Source organism: Hippoglossus stenolepis, chromosome 3, assembly GCF_022539355.2.
Source record: "Hippoglossus stenolepis isolate QCI-W04-F060 chromosome 3, HSTE1.2, whole genome shotgun sequence".
Classification (NCBI taxonomy): Eukaryota; Metazoa; Chordata; class Actinopteri; order Pleuronectiformes; family Pleuronectidae; genus Hippoglossus; species Hippoglossus stenolepis.
Genome location: NC_061485.1, coordinates 28,962,789 through 28,981,510, shown reverse-complemented (window position 1 = coordinate 28,981,510; position 18,722 = coordinate 28,962,789). Strand labels below are relative to the sequence as shown.

The window sequence follows — 18,722 nt, the reverse complement described above, 5'->3', positions numbered from 1 at the left end:
AGTATTCATGCAGTTATTTAGTCAGCCAGTCCTCAGGATCATTTTAATAATCCTGCTTCTTATCAGGAGTTTGATAAAGGTACTGTAGGTGGTGTGACCGAAGGGAACCACTGGTTGTTTAGCTTGGACAAATCTACTGGTTAGCCCTTTGTACCCAGAGTGAGTCACGTGGACCCGAGGGTGAATGGCAGCTGTTCTCATATGATTATGCTGATTGAGTGAGACACCATGTTGTATCCTGCTTTGTCACTCTTTGATACAGTGGACCTGATGGGAGAGCTTGTCCATCACATCCGATACAATTAGAGTGATTGAAGGCTTGTCCTTTTATTATTGCCTCTGCCCCACACACACAAACACAGCTGACATTAGGGCCATTAGAGGGATTGGATGTAAAAGTTTTTTTGTTGGTTTTAATATAAAAGTGACATATATGATAAATCTTCTATAAAAAGCCATTACTTATTTTTGTTTATCCAGTATTGATTTCATTCAGTATAGATTTCAGTAGAAGTTGTATTGTATAAACATATGGAATACAGTGAAGAAAATCACGACACAAACACATGCAAAAAGTAATAATGTTTAATTCAAATAAAACCATGCAACAGGTCATTAACACCCTGATTAGATTCAACCTGTTATAAAACGAACATCCAAAGCCATACATTGTGTTCAGTGGGCATACACTGTATGAGAGGAGGTGACTCCCTAAAGTATACATGGATCAGCCCAGACTAAAACAGAAAAAACAAAAGGAAACCCCCACCACCACCACCCTCCCCCTGCTAATAATCAATCACCATCACAAAGAGCTATGAACCATATGGCACACTGAAGACAAGTCTGAGAGCATGAGTGATGAGACAGCAGTGCCCTGTTGATAAATACGTAGCTGAATGTCTAGTAGCAGTTTATTCCCATGTACCAGACATGCACTCGCTTAAGGAAAGGCCCGTGAAATTCACATTGTCGGGATTGCAGAAGCTGGGGGATTTGAGACTATAGCGTCGCCTGGAAGACCAAGCACTGTGGTGTTTTGAGTCATTATCTTTGTTTTTTCTATGTGAAGGAAATTTTGATTCAGCATACTGCAAGATATGTTGGTGCCAGCTGTGGGAAAATATAATCCAAATTATTCTAACAATCAACATCCACGTTTCATTCGGGATTATAGTAGTATTTTTGTGTTGCTGTGCGAGTTGATTCAAATCCCTGACCACAATACCCCATGTAACAAGCACTTACTGTCCTCACTTGACATGAAGAATCCAGTGTGCACACACACATAATTGATACACCCAATCTGGTCATTGTTATTTTACAATCTGTATGTAGAACATAAAGGTAATTAAAAAAATAACAATATTAAGATGTACAGTATTTGTGTTTCATAATGTTGGGTCTGCTTCGTGAGTTTTCATGGATGACTGGGCACTGGGTTAGGAGGTCTGGTTCACCTGCACCTCCCTCTCTGTCCAATCAGAGGCTCCAGAGGAGGAAGCAGAGTCTTGGGTAACATGAGTCAGTGTAAAATGTTAAGGATTCTCTTCGTGTGTGTCTCTTTGCGTGTGTGCGTGTGTGTGTGTGCGTGTGTGTGCGTGAGAGAGAGCACCAGGAGCCTCAGTTGTTGTACACCTGGCTCTCCGGCGGCTGGGAGAGCCTGTTGTTCTCTTTCATCATCATGTGCTGTCGCAGCTCCTGCAGCACCATGCGGATATTGTAGGTGGTCTTCCATCTGGACAGCAAAGTCATCGATTTTGTATCCACCTGCAGGGAGAACAAGTGGCAGAGGAAGGAGAGGGTGGGGTGTTATATTATATAATGTGGCCCTCCCCCCAAAAAACACTTTGCAACCTCATGTTAAAGTTACATACTTAGAATGGACAAGATTTTTTTTATTACAATTAGGTAAAAACTGTTTTCAATAAATAGTGAGCAGAAACGCCTAAAAATACAGGTAGTGTCAGCACTCAATTTAAGATCAAAGACGTGTTCAGACCTGGTGTTAATATCTGTCCTGAGTGAACCGATCACAAGTGGACAACCCTAAGTACAGGTGTGAATGTCCAATCTGTCAGATAACATCAGGTCTGTGAGGCATGTTCTTTGTCTTTGCTCTTTTCGATGTGTCCTTGGCCACATTGAAAGACCGCCTTCTTTTCACAATGAAACTGTCGTACTTTTACGCTACTCACTGCCCATACATGGATTTGTTTGCGGCTAGTTTAGGTGGTCAACACTGACCACCAAATACTGATTTTTTTAATTTCCAAAAATAGTACATTCTTATTCTATAGTAGAGATTTCATAGATTTACTCCTCCTGACTCTGCACTCTTTCCCACTGGTCAAAAAAACCAATAACATCCACCATGATCTAGCTTTTGTCAGCAATGGGAATGGATTCAATCATTATTCACTCAAATGACTCTGCAGTAGACACAGGTTTTTATCAGCTCCGATGGAAACCTCCTATATGAACACGCTAATTTGGCAAGACAGCGAGGCCATAGAGCTTGAAGTTGTCGGTGCATTCCTGACATCACACATGACGCACCAGGGGGAAATAATTGAGAGGCGAACTGGTAATTCAACTGGCAATTAGAAAGGAGTCAAACCCCTTTTTAGCACTCAAACTGCATTTAAAAAAACTGTGTATACTCTGTTTTGGTGTAAAAGAGGTTTATCTCTCGCTTATGCCGACACACTGACACACACATTGACATTGGACACATCTGTAAAGTCATACTAAGTAAACAACATTATTTGATCTTTGTAAACAGAAATGATGTATGTGTTTATTTCCATGTAAAACAGGAACATGAGATTTGATGTTCATACCAGGTGTGAGCAGGAAGTAAATTCTTTCACTGAGACTGAAGGTAGAGGTCGGGTTAAATTAAACAGGCAGCAGAAGATTTTTGTTTTTGTTTTGGTAAATGAGAGTACTGTAAAAGTCTTATTCAATTCATAACATATCAAAGAACACTTACAATGATCTAACCTAGAGTGTTGATTAAATGGAACGTATGTGTGATGAAGCTCAGATACTCACCGCACCATTGGAACTGTTTATACCGGTCAGGTTGATCTTGTTCACAAAGCGGACCACAGGGGCATGCTCTGGGTATCTGGGTCCACATTCTACTTTCAGACAGTATATCCTGTTTTCATAGACGGTCTGCAAGTCAGAAAACAAGGGCAACGTTAGTCCAGGATCTTTTCTGGTGTGCAGTGCCCATCACTTCTCCACCGATTATAATTTACTTTGGCTACATCCATATTAATGCGTTTTAGTTTTCAGACTAAAAAGATCTCTGTCCACACAAGCGTTTTGGCTCCATATCAGTTTTAAACCCCATCCATACTAACACCTGAAAACATATTATGTGAACACTTTTTTTTCAAATGTTATTCCTGTCTTTAACTCCTTCTTCCTTTTGCATTTGACAGCAGACTAGAAAACATGACAGGTTGTTATGCTGCCCATATAAGTCACACGTCCAGTATCTAGAACATCTACCGTGCCATTGGTTCCCACAGTACTGTAGAAAAACAAGAGCCATTGAGTATTCAGAACTTTGGCATCAACTTTGTACCAAAGTATCAGATACATTTTTCATAGCATTCACACAGTTGACATACTTGCACTGTGCTGTACTAACAGCAACACCACAATAAGAGATCATGTTGACCTTGTTGATTTGCAAATAGTCCCTGTCTACTGTTCCTCGTCTAACTACTTTACTGTAGCAGTAAGATTACACCTCCTCATGTTCTTTATCAATGATGAGTGAGTACAAAGAGCTGCTACTTAATTTAAAGCTAAACCTAAGTGAAAGCTGCATTTTTGGCAGACACCACTTGAAAGAAGTTGTCTTACCTGATAATTAACTGTTGACTACAGTACAGCTCAGTACAGCTCAGTACAGGTCATAAGTGGACAGTGATTCAGCGTCACACCTGCAACTAGAAGGGGATTTCCTTGCCCTTGTTTATTTTACAGTGGGTGCAGCACACCCACACAGCTTAATGCACTTAGCCTCTGTTTGATACACTGTTGTCAACGCAGTGATTCACTAGCACGTGGTAACACACACCTTCCTACACTGTTTTAAATAGAGAGAGCTTTATTCATTGACGACAAACCCCATACTGCATTTGGGGAGCATCCAACATTTCCTATTTTTCAACTTTAATCCATCCTGTGCTGCCAGGTGCGACATGGTCCCTTCTGTCTTTGTTTCAAAGGCGACAAAGGGACACTTCAGTTTTTGCTAGTTAGCTGTTTGACCGATTTTCTCTCTGGTTGATTTCTTCAGTAAAGACGTCAGCAGAGAACTCGTTTTCACTCGTCATGAGTTAATTTCCTCTGTGGCAGCAGAACATGTTGGAGCAGCATTCAGAGACTCCTGCAGGCTATGCTGGACTAACCAAAGACTTTGACGTCTGATTAACACTGAAAGTCAGGATAGACAAAAAAAAACTTGCTAGCCTAGGAACACTACGTTTAAAAATAACCACGATGCACCACTCTGTAAAAGACAATAGTTACAGGGGTATTTGTTATCTGTTGTAATCAGTGGTGTGAAGTAACAAAGTACAAATACTTCGTTACTTTACTTAAGTAGATTTTTCACATATCTGTACTTTACTTGAGTATTTATTTTCCTGACGACTTTTTACTTTTACTCGCTACATTTGAACACAAATTTATATACTTTCTACTCCTTATCTTCTCAAAACTGGCTCGTTACTTGAGCGGCAGAGGTTGGAGCAACGCAGGCTTTTACGAGCGGCGCACCTCTCTCTCGCTCACTCGTGTGCCCTCTGCCTCGGGAGATGCGCAGGCCCGGTGGCGTGTTTGCCGTCAGGGGGGCAGCGCGAGACCCTAAGCGTCCAGAGGTTGGTCGGGCTGCCTTGGTCGACCGGGCTGTAACGGTAATGATCCTTCCGCAGGTTCACCTTCAGAACTTTGTTACGAGTTTAACTTCCTCTAGATAGTCAAGTTTGATCGTCTTCTCGGCGCTCCGCCAGGGCCGTTACCGACTCCGCCAGGGCCGATCCGAGGACCTCACTAAACCATCCAATCGGTAGTAGTGACGGGCGGTGTGTACAAAGGGCAGGGACTTAATCAACGCGAGCACATTCCCCATCCATTTATTCCCTTTAGAATTATCCAGGTGCTCATGCAGGAGCTTGGTTCAGTTCAGTCTTTATTATTCTGTCTGAAATTTGGCCTGCAGCAAAACTAGACTGTGTCCAGTGATTTTTTTCTTCCCTGTACTAGCACTGTGCAGGTTGTTAACAAAAGAGGAAAACTATCCTATTTTGTGTGCCTAGAACTTGTTTCCTTTTGCTGAGTCATCATAAAGGGCATTGTGTATCATTCCTGCTACTGATTAGAAAGTGAAAGGTCCATGTTTAATATTTTTGTGGTTATACTGTGGTCTATTAGTGTTATTAGGCAGACACAAGAGGCACTTGTTTATTCTGTTGTGTTGGTTCTTTGTTGTCCCTAGAAGTTCAGATGCACTAGTCCAATACTATTTGAACCTCAGCATCTGTATATTTTTGTTATACTTTTTCAGTCAGTTGAAATAAAGCCTGAAAAGAACATTTTTTGGTTGTTTTGTGTCTGTATAGGCCTACTATAAATAGCACTTTGCATTTTTTATTTGGTACTTGTACTTTTACTTTTGATACTTAAGTACATTTCAACACCAGATACTTTTGATACTTAAGTACATTTAATATGAGCTACTTTAAGACTTTGACTCAAGTAATTTTCTTACGGGTGACTTTAACTTTTACCGGAGTCACTTTCAGGTAAGATATCTGTACTTTTACTCAAGTATGGCTTTCAAGTACTTTATACATCACTGGTTGTAATTAATGAACACTTAAATGCATTGTCCTGAAGGTCAACCCCATTTTTTAAACCTAACTTTGGTTTAAACAAAATAGTGTCTTATATGTGGTATTGTTTCTCTCCAGAATAGTAAAGACTGTTAGAAGAAGTTTAGGCACTGTGTATAAGTCATGAAATGCAGATAGAGAAACCCCTGCATTTGTTCCAGTTCTTCAATCTAATGCAAAGCTGCATGCTTTCTGTCCAACTGGAGATTAGCAGCATTATGGATTATAATAACACTTACTCTAAGAACTATGGTGGCTCACCTTGGGAGGGCCAATGATCATGCCATCCCAGTAAGTCAGCGACATGTCACCATCATCCACAAGGCCCCAGCTCACTGTGCCATCTCCACCTCCCTTCTGACCCTCCTCTAGTTCCTCCAGCAGACGGAAACTGCGAGGAACTGCGACGCCTTCACACAGGCAGACAGACACACACACACACAAAGAAACACAGAGCAGGATTAAATGATTTATATCTGATTGCGCACAGAGAAAATGTCCCTGAACAATATGCTGGCCAGGCCAAGCGTTAATGAAAGTGTTAATAAAACGGGACTGGAATGATAAGGCTGTATTCTTTTTAGATTTTCATATAATATTTGTCAGTGACTCTTACTGTGACAAAGTATAATTTACCAATCTTTTAAAAATAGGATGGAATGCATTTATTGTTGTACAATTAAAAACATAAAATATATATAAGGACAATGATAAGAAAAATAAATACAAGATATTACTTGACACAATCGGGCATTATTATTTATAGCTGTTCAGTTTATTCAAATTGTTGACATTAATGTGTGGATGGGATGTGGAGATGCGTTTGTTCTTGAAGGCTGAAAACAGCAGCTGGTAAACAAATGTGAGCGACAAAATAACAATTAAGTTACAAGGTTCAAGACATGTTCACACTAAGACAGTTGTACAAAACACAACGCTGTACATTGATGGCCAAACACACAAGCTCTTCCTGTTCGACAGCATGTTTAATGACCTGATCGACCAAGCTTTAAGCGATACCGTTAGCTTTGGGCTAACAAGGGCGAGAAACTACGTTGCTGGCTGATTAAGAAGTTTCTCCTAGTGAGCATTTAGATGTAAAACATAAAGCTGAAGATGTAAAATACGCAGAACGACTGTGTTTGTGTTGTCAAACAGCGTGTTGGCAAAAACACAGCCTGTCGAGCTAACCAGGAGCATTTCCTCCTGAGAGCCTGGGCTCCACCGGACAGCTAACGTCCCCTCAGCAGTTAGCTCCTCCGCTCGTCGAGCTGGTGGCGGGTGAGCACAACAACACAGCGGAGGAACATGACCTCCGGGGCGGCCTCGGTCCCTGCACCGTGTTTCTCTGTTGGGGAGGCACGTACTGGTCCACAGAGGCTGCTGCAGATAGTCCACTGTGGGCCAGCTTCAGCCTCAGCTAGCTGCCGTCATTAATGGCAGCACTTTGTGTTCCTGATCCAGACACAGCCGCACTACAGCTGCTCTCATATACATTAGAAAACCACCGAGCAGCTAACGTGACATTTAAGAAAAGCTCATTCTTCAGAACTATGGAGGAAAAGATCCTAACTCAACTGTGGTGAAGTCTTCTTACCTGATCCGGCGGCGGCCGCCATCTTTGTCATTACTTTACGGAAGCGCGCGCGTGTGACGTCTCATTTTCACTCACGCGCATGTTCTTCTTCTACGCGTTCGTGTTTGTCTTCTTCGATTTGAATAGCGGTCCCAAAACCAACGTGAGCGGTGCTACCGCCATCTACCGTCTAATTTTGAACAATACAAGACTGAGCAAATTCAATCTAAATATACAAAAATAAGAACAAACACAAAAATCTGAAGTGAGACAAGAACAATTTTAAGTTTTTTTTCAAATAAATAAAATGTAAATTGAATCTGATTCATCCTCTGTCTGGGGACTAACTAAATTATATTGCTGTCAAATATTTATATAATAGTAGGGCTTCCCCCGTTTCAAAGAATCTGAATACAGAGATTTTTTTCCTATACCATTTCATTATACTGTATACCTATAAGTTGAAGCATTCTTCTGAAACTGTCTTGTCTATGGAGTATATTGCAGCAACATTTGCTTCTCACTCTGGCCAATTTTTTAGATTTTTAAATATCATAAACCCAGATTTTGTGCACTGGTGTCATTATTCTGTGATGAATAAACTATTATTTTTCTTCTGATCTCCTAAAACTAAATTCTAAAAAGTTGTTATCCTTTTGGTTTAGAGCTTCTTTAGTTTCACCACAACCTCATATTCTCTGATAACTACTGTACACTCTCAAAAAAAAGGTTGTAGTTAGAACCAAAAGTGGAGTTAGGTGTGTTTTGAAGAACTCTTCTTTTGAACTCAGTTCCCCAAAGAACCATACACAGAAGGAAAAAAAAAGGTTCTTTAGCGAGAAAAGGTTCCCCAGAGCACTCAAAGGTGCTCCAGAGCACTTGTGAAGAACCCGTTTTTCTTCGAGTATACATGGTATGTAATGTAATGTATTCAGAGATGGGGAAGTCTTTCCTGGTTTAGACTACCATGGTGGAATCTGAACAAATCACAGGTTTAACTTCAATTCTGCTAAGTATCCTTGTAAACTGTTTGAAATTTGTTAAACAGTTCCTTTGCCCAACTCTGGAAAACTGTATATGCCTTCTCCTTCATGGTCAACATTTGGGTCGTTTGATCCATCCAGCTATTTCCTTGACTTCATGATGTTCTCTTCTACCCAGGCCCTGCATACACAATATGGACTGTGGAGTCCCCTTACATATGCAGTAATTTATAATTTGGTTAATTACAAATCAGAATCTCTGATGTGAAACTACTTATTAAAAACAGTCAACTTATGTGAACAGACAAAACAGCATTCATTTATGTTATGTTGCTACTACAGGAAAGGCTGGATGGACTTTATTGATCACAATGTGTTATATGAAACATTAAAAATAGTCTGTACGAAGCTGTCTCATTAGATAACCTGTCTTGAGAAAGAACATGATTCTGAGTTATATGTTCTACAAAAGCCACTAGGGGGCACTGTTGGATTTGGAATCTCACCAAAATACAATTTATTTCATCATTGGCCCCTGGTTGAACTTATCACCCAATTTCATTACATCTTTTTAGGAGATACCCTGCTGACAAATAAACAAATGGGGTGGGCCTCTAATAGTTTGCAGGATGTCTAAAAGCCAATCAGCCGAGTTCAGTTAAATTCATTGGCTCAACACTTGATTTATTCACAGTAACAACAGAGATTGTCCTCAAAGGCTCTTGATTATATGGCCCATATATCACAGACAAACTTGCAGACACACAGTATCAATAATTAATAATAACAATACTGTTTTCATTGATTGAACTGATTATTTATCACTCCCCACTAAAGATCTGCAGCTGTTGATGGTTTGACTTTCTTCATTATGGACGTTGATTTTGTTCTGACACTTGATCAAGAAAATCGACATATCATACATCACATCAGTCACATTTTAAATAAAATCCGTTGCAAGGAAATAGTTAGTACTGCTGTATAGATTTTCTTTGGATTCATGAATAATGGAAGCTGCTGACTGATGTGTGTTTGCTAATAAAGGGTCTAGCAATGGCATCTTCCGTGTTACGGACTTCACATGTCATTTATACACTTTACAAGACTCACTGAAATACACAATTAAATAAATGAATAAGCCATCTGTACAGCTGACACTGAATGGAGTAATAACATCCACTGCACTTTAGCAATATTCTTGTCTCAGTCCCTTGTCTGTTTCTAGGATTCTTGAATCATTCAGCTGTGGAATAAAATGCTATGCTTCAAAAAGGAATTGAACCAGCTCCTTGCTTGTAATTTCTTCCCCAAAAGATCCTCCTTGAACCTACAGTGATGGTAGTATAAGTATATTAGATTTTTTAATCCAATCAGTTTTGCATTAAAGCACATTTGAGCAGAGACTGAAGGGTCCGTCTGTGTTTCGCCATATGATAATAAACATAGGAAAGTAGTCCTGCACCTCCCCCCAACCATCCATCCGCTAATACAGCCAGCCTGCCCAGCTCCCCTCTGAAGACAAGTTGGTTCTCAGAATAACCAAGAGCAGTGTGTGTGTGTGTGTGTGTGTGTGTGTGTGTGTGTGTGTGTGTGTGTGTGTGTGTGTGTGTGTGTGTGTGTGTGTGTGTGTGTGTGTGTGTGTGTGTGTGTGTGTGTGTGTGTGTGTGTGTGTGTGTGTGTGAACTCTGGGGATGAATGGCTCAGTGTTTCTCACAGGGACATGAATGCAGTGTGTTGCTGCTGACAGACAGGCATGCTCATTCACACTCTGCTTTTCCACTTTCCAACTCAGTTCTTTGTCACCCTGCTATGAATTCAGGCCTGTGCTCTGAAAGATACACACAAACAGCAACACAGAGAACTGAGAGGGTGCCCCTAGAATTCCTGGGTGTGATGGTACTATCAACTTCAAAAGATACTCCACTCATATACTATGTTTGTAGCATGTCAAAAGTATGCACATAGTGGCTTTAAGTTGGAGTTCTTACAACTTTTAATTTATTGCCACTCTGTTGCATTGATAGCTAATTTCTGTCTTGTATGCTTGGTTCATATGCTCTATAGCCAACTGTTGACCTATGCCAAACATCCCCTTTATGTTCTAAAATCCTTGAAAAAGTTGTTGAAAAGAATCATGTGAATATTTGCATGTGGATGGTTTGTTTGAGAATTTTCAGCCAGGACTTAGAAAACACTAAAGCATTGGTGAAAGTTACCAACAACCTTCTCATGGCCTCAGACAATGGACTTGTCGTTCTGCTGGATCTCAGATTTTATCACAGAGACTGGAACATGTTATTGGGATTTAAGCAAACATCACACAGGTTGGTTTGGGTCATACTTATCAGATATATTCCAGTTTGTTCATGTTAACAATGACTCTTTCATGCACACAATAAATATTCATGGGGTTCCACAAGGTTCTATGCTGGGACTGATAGTTTTCACCTTAAATTTGGTTACTTTAGGCAAAATTATCATAAAGCACCATATACATTTCTATTGTTATGCAGATGACTCACAGTTGAACTTATCTATGTAGCCAGGTGAATGTAATAACTTAAACTCCGGGAATATCTTTTGTATATTAAGGCCTAGATACGCTTAAATCTTTGTAACTTCTAAATTCATACAAGACTGGAGTCATTATTGGCCATAAACACCTCAGAGAAACATTATCTGATCAGATAGTTTCTATGGACGGTATTACCTTTGCCGATAGATCTACTGTGAGGAACCTTGGAGGTATATTTGACCAGAACATTTTCTCTGACTTACACATATAACAAGTCTCTAAAGACAGCCTTCTCCCACCAGCACAATATTATATATTTTAAGAACACCCTGTCTCTAACAGATACTAAAAAACTAGTCCATAATTTAATACTTCTGGACCAGTTATTTCTTGTCTGACAGGAACTAAATCACTTCGCTCCTAGAGTAGAATGGAAGGTAGCCTTCAGCTACCAGGCTTTTCTCCTGTGGATACAGTTCCCATTCTGGGTTCAGGAGGCCGATACCATCTCTACATTTAATGTTAGACTTAAAATGTGCCTTTTTGATAAAGCTTGCAGTTAGGGCTGGATTCAGGTGAGTCCTGAACCATATGCTGCTATAGGCCCAGACTGCTGGGGGAACTTGTATGCTGTTATTATTGACATAATAACAACCAGTCAGACAAGGCTTAAATACAAGAGTATATACAGGTGTTACACGTCATCCTCTCTCCTCCTCTTACTCCACTCTCCCCCACTTCTTTCCTCCCAACCCAACTGGTTAAGGCAGATTACTTTATGTAAAATGTTTTTGTCTCCACTGTCATCAAATGGTTGCTTATTGTAGGAACCGTCTAATTTCTCTCCATGAAATGTTACTGTCTTTATCGTACTTTGTAAAGTGCATCGATGTAATGTATGGTGTTAGTTTCAGAGGCTTTTAATGGGCTGTAAAAGACCAGCAGGTAAGGTATGTAGAACAGGTAGGCTATTTTAAAAACTGCTGACTTAATGTTGTGTGAATTACGTAGAAATGAACCATGATAAATGATTGTAGAGACATAACAAGTGAGACAGACAGATCAGTACCAGACATAACAGCTCATTGAATAATTCGATGAGCATGAATCATATGCTATGGCCTTCACAGTCACCTGACCCCAACCCATCCAAGCATTAATAAGAGATCTTGGGGCAATGTGTTAGACATAGCTCTCCAGCCCCTTATCAACTGTTGGATCTTCAGACTCCTGCCCCCGTGGAGTTTGGTGCGTCATTGCCAAGGAGCATTGAAGGTGTTTTTAGGATGCTCATGTTCCAACACACCGGTGCTCTGTCTTGAATAAACAACTGAATATGATGTGTATGTAAAATTTTGGAAAAAGATGCAGTCAAGTATTAAACAAATAATTCATGTCTTTTTTTAATCACAACTCAGAATAGCTTTAGATGTTGATTGCAGTATATACTGATATGTATCAATGTATAAAGGAGTATATTGTGATAGCCAAGATAACCCTTGTGGTCTTGTCTTTGAACTGGGTGGGGGGTAGGTGTTAGGTTTGGTGCTGAGTGATCTTTGAAGTGAGTGAAGCTTATCTAGCTTCTGTCCTACAGGAGAATTAAGGGGGAGTTAAAAGGCCCTCTCTCCCCCTGTATATTTGTCCCCTCTTGTTAGGAGGGGGAACAGAGAGAGAGGGGGAGCACAGAGGCTTGATGCATTCACTTGTGAAAAAAAGGTTTCGTTTTGCTTCTCCGAAATAACTGCTTTAGTCTCAGAATTTCAACAAAAGGTTTCTTTCCAACAACAGCTATACTTAACTGAATCAAGAAGATAAAAGAGTTGAATTAGAAAAAGAATCTGCTCTGTTTCCTGAATAAATAAAAAAGGAGCAGGATTTTCTTTATTCATGAAGTCGTTTCTCAGATAATAAACAAATTCAGCAAAATTCAGCAAAATATAATTTTTTCTCAAGCGAATGCCTCACTCTTCCAAAAGAGAGAGCCTCTTTAAAGATAACAATTGTGTGCAGCAGCTTTTGTGATCTGTGTGTGGCCTCCATTGAAATGCATCTGATGTCTCAGAGCAGTACATGTTCCCTGTAAATGGAAACGTGCAAGACGTCTGGGCCCTGAACAACATCACTGAGCACAGGAAGTACACAGAGCTTCACTTCCATCAGTTCCAGTCATACTAGCTTAATTCTTTATGGATGCTTATTTCACGCTGAATTATAGTTAAAGACTGCTGCTCACTTTAATATAGCAAGGAAATCGCTGTCTATTAACTTATGTATTAGGTGACTGCAGTGTACATACAGTGTAGCATTGTAAACCTCTTATCTTGGTTGGTAGCGTGCTCCAGTTCCTCTGGATTGTGGGTAGTAAGCGGGCTACAACTTCTCTTTAAAAAACTGGGTTTTATTGTTTTTCTGTCAGTAACAGTACATAACTCTAGGGACACTACTTACATTCATACCTGTACTATAGGAAACAATGGCAGGTAGAAAGCGATTAACTTCTTATCAAGGGAACATGCAGCAGCAACTTAAATGTTACACATGAAAATATATAAATAAAATACTAATTAAAGTGCTCTAAATGACATATTTAACAGTAAACTGAATTCTGCAAGTGCGCAAAAATGTTGTGGAATATATAATTTACTTTTTAAATGACACAGCTGTATAAGAAACATACAAACTACTTTCACCACCATTGGACTGCACTTCAACATTTTTAAGTCTCAACTGTGCAATATATTTACTGTGCTATATTCATCTGTCTGTGCAATATCAACGGTTCATGTAGAATCCATTCATTCTGTACATATTCTCAAACTGCATATATTTCTTCCTGTCTTTACACTGTATATACTAGTTTAATTACATTCATATTTTTCTATATTTCTAAATATTATTTTATATTCCTTACACTTAGGTATTGCAAGTTACTTATTACTTGCTGATGCCTTCTTGACTGCTGTAACATTGCAAATTTCCCCATTGTTGGACTAATAAGGGACTTCTTATTCTTATTCTTATGTGATTCAAATAACTAAAATGCAATGTGTACTATTACTATGGTTGCAGTATGTAGGGTTTGAAAACTCTAAAGTATGGACTGTGCTCTCCCAACATTAGTTTGTAAGATGAATAAAATCTGAAAGTAATACATTTTTTCGATCATAGAGTTTGCTCCTTCAATTGAAACTGTAATGCTTTAGAGTTGAGCAGTCTGTGAAGTCAGCAGATGTACAGATTGCATGTCTCCACTTGGCCAGATGGGGTCTCACATTCACCACTCATTTCTACAGCGGTAATGCAAGTTTAATGTACTGGGGGAAATGCAGGATTTAACATGACATGGTTTCAGTGAATACTTACCGTAACAGTCTGTGATCTTTAATACTCCATCAGATCCACTTGAGAGTCCAGCTCTCTCTGCATATATTATTCACTTGCTGCAGTTTAAGGTCATATACTTCGCTCTTTGATTTTTTTTCTCGTCTCTGTGTGTAGGCAGAGAAAAGTTCCTGTCGTGCATTATGTTACTGAAGTCTTTCAGTGGTCCCTGAGATATGGCTGTTGTAGTTTGTTGAACACAAGAACCACTGCAGTTTGTTAACAGTCATAAGTGCACAGTGTGTGGCATTGTATTGCATTACATAGAAATACATTTATAAATGAGCATACACTGAGCATCATCCCTCTCTCTAAATCCAGAGCAGCCCGATCCAGATCTGCACAACTGAACAACCACAATTTATTCTAATAACATCTAAAAACACTTTTCCTCCTCTCCTCTCCTCTTTTTCCCAGTTATCCCCGCTCACCACAACCGGTCAAAGCAGATTCTAGTTTAGATTCAGCTCGAGGTTTCTTCCATTGAATGAGTTTATTTCTCTTCCCAGTGCAAAGTGCTGCTCGTTGTGGGAACTGTTTTATTTCTGTATCATTTGATAAGGTAATGAGATAATCTATGTTACGATTTAGCGCTACACTAATAAAACTGAACTGGATTGAAATTGAATCCCAGTGGTAGCAGTTGGTACCTACATTTTGCTTTACGATATTGAATGCATCACTTTTTCTGTTATAAAAATATATAGGCTGTGGTGGGGGTCTGGCAAAATTTGTTGGGTTTCAATATTTCCTTGCTATATGTACAATATATATTTATGTTCCCTGCAGGCTTTGCTCTTTGGTTTTATTTCACAATCAGCCGCCACACATGCATGAACGTGGTGGCATAAAGTCCGAGCAGCGCTTGAAGGCAGCATTATGTTCCGCCTGTGAAGGGTCAGTGAACGCAGCAGTGAGCCAGTGAGCGGCCACATGTGGAGACACCGACACCTCCTGCTGCTGCTGAGAGGAGACGAGCCGAGCCGAGCCGAGCCGAGCGGAGGAAACTAACCAAACCTCCACGTTACTGACCGGAATAACTACCCTGCTTGATTTCCACCAGGCAGTGCGGAGGGTGCACCACTGAAAGTTTGATGCCCGAGAGGAACATTCACAAGTTTGTGCTGAGCGACAGAGGAATGTGTGATCTCCTGACCTCCAGGAATAACGTTATATTGTCGCCGGAGTCGGGACTAAGTGCAGGCGCTGAATGAAACCAGTGAAAACCGGCTTGCTTCGCTTGGACCGAGGAGCAGCGTTTTCTGCGCCTGGCTGAGGAGTCGTACACCGGGTAAGGTGAGTGGCACTGCGGGCTGTGCGGTCCTCCGGTTATCCCACTTTAAAGTACTTGTCCCCACTTGTTTCCCTCTCAGTCCCTCCGCCTCTGCTGCTGGTTTTCACTCCCAGTGTTATTTCAACCCTCACCCACTTCCACGCTGCTTTCACTCTGACTTGTGTTGTGTTTTATTAGAAAGTGTTGATGCGCAGGTTGATATTAGCCCCTCTAGCTAACGCAGAGTTAGCCCCACCAGTGGCTCGGTGTTTGGAGTTTGCTCACTTGTGCCTGAACACATCCCCCAGCCGTCGTCGCTCCAGTGCTCCACACTAATAACTATTTCCAACCACTAAGTTGTATTTAAATAAACATTTTTCAACAGTGGCCCATGCCGGTGAACTCTCAGAAACCACAGTGTTGCTTAACTTGCGCAAATAGTTCAGAAAGCAGTTCAAAGTGAACTCATCTCTCTGGCGCACCCCGTCAGTGGGACACTTATTTCTATCGTTCCACTTTATTTCTTTACATGGTATCTTGAGCAAAAACAATATATTTTCAACTTTTTCTATTATTCGTTGTAACCCCCAGCACGGTTTGCTTAATGGGTGGATTGGTATTCTGTGATGAAAAGTCCACCAGTATTAAAAATGTGTCTTAAATCTATTTAAGTTTTTATTTCCGTATCACTTGGGCTCCAAATTTACCAGCAAAACCCAAGAACCCAGAAAAATGTCCTGCATTTATTTCCAGTCTGTATTTGTACTTTTCTGTACTAAAAAAACCATAATTGGTCTTTTTAGTGGATGTTCTGTTCATGGAACATAACTGTGCAATATGAGTCAGAAACAGCAGCCGAGGACAGAAACTGTGATGATGGTGTCAGCACATTCAAAAGTCTTATTTATTCAGCTGCATCAACCGCATATAAAGATGGTTAGTATGAGCAATGCTAAATCACCAGAGGAGAGTCACACTGACTGATGAGGGACCTCTAGGAGGTTAAAGGTCAAACACGGGTCTTCATGCCACTTTTATTACCCCCGGTAAATTGTTAAATATTTATATGAGTGTGTGTGTGGCAATCTTGACCACACCTCACTGTTGTGCCTTCTTCACCCAAGGCCATCTGCTCCCATTGCCTCATAACATCATTGATGGCTTAGTATAAGCCAGGAAATGAGATTGAATATCCCCTCCTGATGATGATGATGATGATGATGATGATGATAATTGCTCATTTATTTGGATTCACTCACATGATTGTCTGCACTTCTTAATGGAATTTGTTTTTCAGGTTTTCACTTAATTATTTTTATTCCCAACATTGAAAAAAACAAACCATGAAAGACCAACCAACACATTACAAGCAGTGGGAAGGTGAAGGTCCTTATGGAGCATTGTAACATGTTACATTTGTGGTGGACACAAATCAAATGTACTCCTCAAGTTCTTATACAAGGAAGACCTGCAGCTACTAAAAATGGATCAATTGTGAAAAGTATAGATAAAGGTCTCCATTGCTTCCCCCAGTTAAAGTTGAGGTTCATGTCAGATTACAAGTGAATGCAAGTATAAAGAATGTTTAAGTGGAGTTGCTGTGGCTTAATGTTTTCATTGCCCCCGAAGTGAATGCCTGTTTGTTTATTAGCTGAATAGTAGCCAGCATGTTCTTGTACTTGTGCCTGGATAAAGTCAGACACCAGGACCCAGAGCTGTCTGGACTTGTAGATTGACCTTTGACACTGTGAATAAATGCCATCATTACGGTTTGCTCATTTGACCTTAAAAGGCTTGGCCTGCTGTGACGTGAAAGGTATAAAAATAACCTTTTTCAGGTTAGGATATTCTTTGTTTCTATCATTTCAGTTTAGATAACCTGCAGAAAAAGCATTTCAAGGAAATTATCATTATCATTATCATTACTCACATGAATTTTAAGGTCAGTTGCTTCAGTGAAGTGAAGTAAGCAAACTTAAGAGGAAAACTGAAAAGGTAGTCATGATTCAATTTCTATAGCTATTTCAACATTACATTGAACAGATTTCTTGCATAAACTAATTATTTCACTAAACTAATAATCAGCAGACGGTCCATGGAGAGGACTTGTGACCACAGAGGTGTTAAAGTGCCTCTCCAATAAACAAGATTCACCTCACAAATTCTGTTGTAGTCAAGGTGCCAAAGGTCAAAAGGTGAAGGAGTGGGTGCAGGCCGGCCTTGTTTAGTATGTGTGGCAGTTGTGGAGGGACTGCAGGGGGCATGTGGTGTTAAAGTCTTCAATCATCACACAGCTCTCAGACAAACAAATGTTTTAAAAGCCAACTAATTCAACTCCAACAACATCCACCAAAGTGAGGATGTGAAATTAGGGATCACTCATGATTTGTGATACTCAGCGTTGGCTGTGACATTTATGCTGTCAGTCTGTTAATGAACAGGTGGGGAGACGTCAAGGACAGACTGAGGGTTTGACAGGAGGGTTATGGCACTAGATCATCAGCTCGGGTGTTGATAAAGTGTCTGCATGCTGTACAGTCGGCTCAGAACAAAGGCTCTACCATATTGTGTTAGTGATGCCATTTGTCGTCAGAGTTGGCACTGTAGTGATCATGGAGAGGAGCTGTGGTATCGAGGTGCAGCTGATACAATTGTCTGACCATTCACAAGTCAGTTTCAACTGTCAGTCATGACATCTCATATCATTTTCTTCCCATCTTTATTCAACAACATGGTGTTTCAGTTTTTGAGCAGAAGTGACTGATCTCACGTTCAGATTTTGTAATGCTCTCACTCAAAATCCTGCACTCACACTCAAATAACCCCTTCTTGTGCTTAGATTTGCTCTGCTTGTGCTCGGACTCAGATATGTTGTTGCATAGAAAGATTTATTGTGCTCTGGCTTCAGCTCTCCTCCACTGCAAAATAGACATGCTTGTCAAATTCAGAAAGTTATGAAAAAATGTATTTTAGCAAGCAGGTCTCCGTTATGCAGCAGTTGTCGAGGTTGACACACTATGGAAACTTTCCTTTTTCATTCTTCACTCCTCCACTTCTGGTACTTTTTGTG

General features: G+C 40.3%; 2 protein-coding genes across 4 annotated transcripts in view; one reads left to right on the top strand and one right to left on the bottom strand.

Moving 5' to 3' along the window:
- Positions 1–569: 569 nt before the first annotated feature.
- LOC118104947 (ubiquitin-conjugating enzyme E2 variant 1) lies at positions 570–7,625 on the bottom strand. The gene is made up of 4 exons (XM_035152270.1): positions 7,519–7,625; positions 6,183–6,331; positions 3,058–3,183; positions 570–1,770 (listed from the first exon to the last, which is right to left on the bottom strand). The coding sequence occupies exons 1-4, from the start codon at positions 7,547–7,549 to the stop codon at positions 1,624–1,626; spliced, it is 453 nt and encodes a 150-aa protein (XP_035008161.1). The 5' UTR covers positions 7,550–7,625; the 3' UTR covers positions 570–1,623.
- A 7,657-nt stretch (positions 7,626–15,282) lies between these two features.
- Positions 15,283–18,722, top strand: part of plxnb1b (plexin b1b) — a 97,286-nt gene continuing 93,846 nt past the window's right edge. For 2 of the 3 annotated variants that reach the window (XM_035151880.2, XM_035151877.2), the window contains exon 1: positions 15,283–15,675. The gene's annotated coding sequence lies outside the window, so the exon portion shown is untranslated. The remainder of the gene's footprint in view (positions 15,676–18,722) is intronic. The other variant, XM_035151879.2, reaches the window with a different exon arrangement.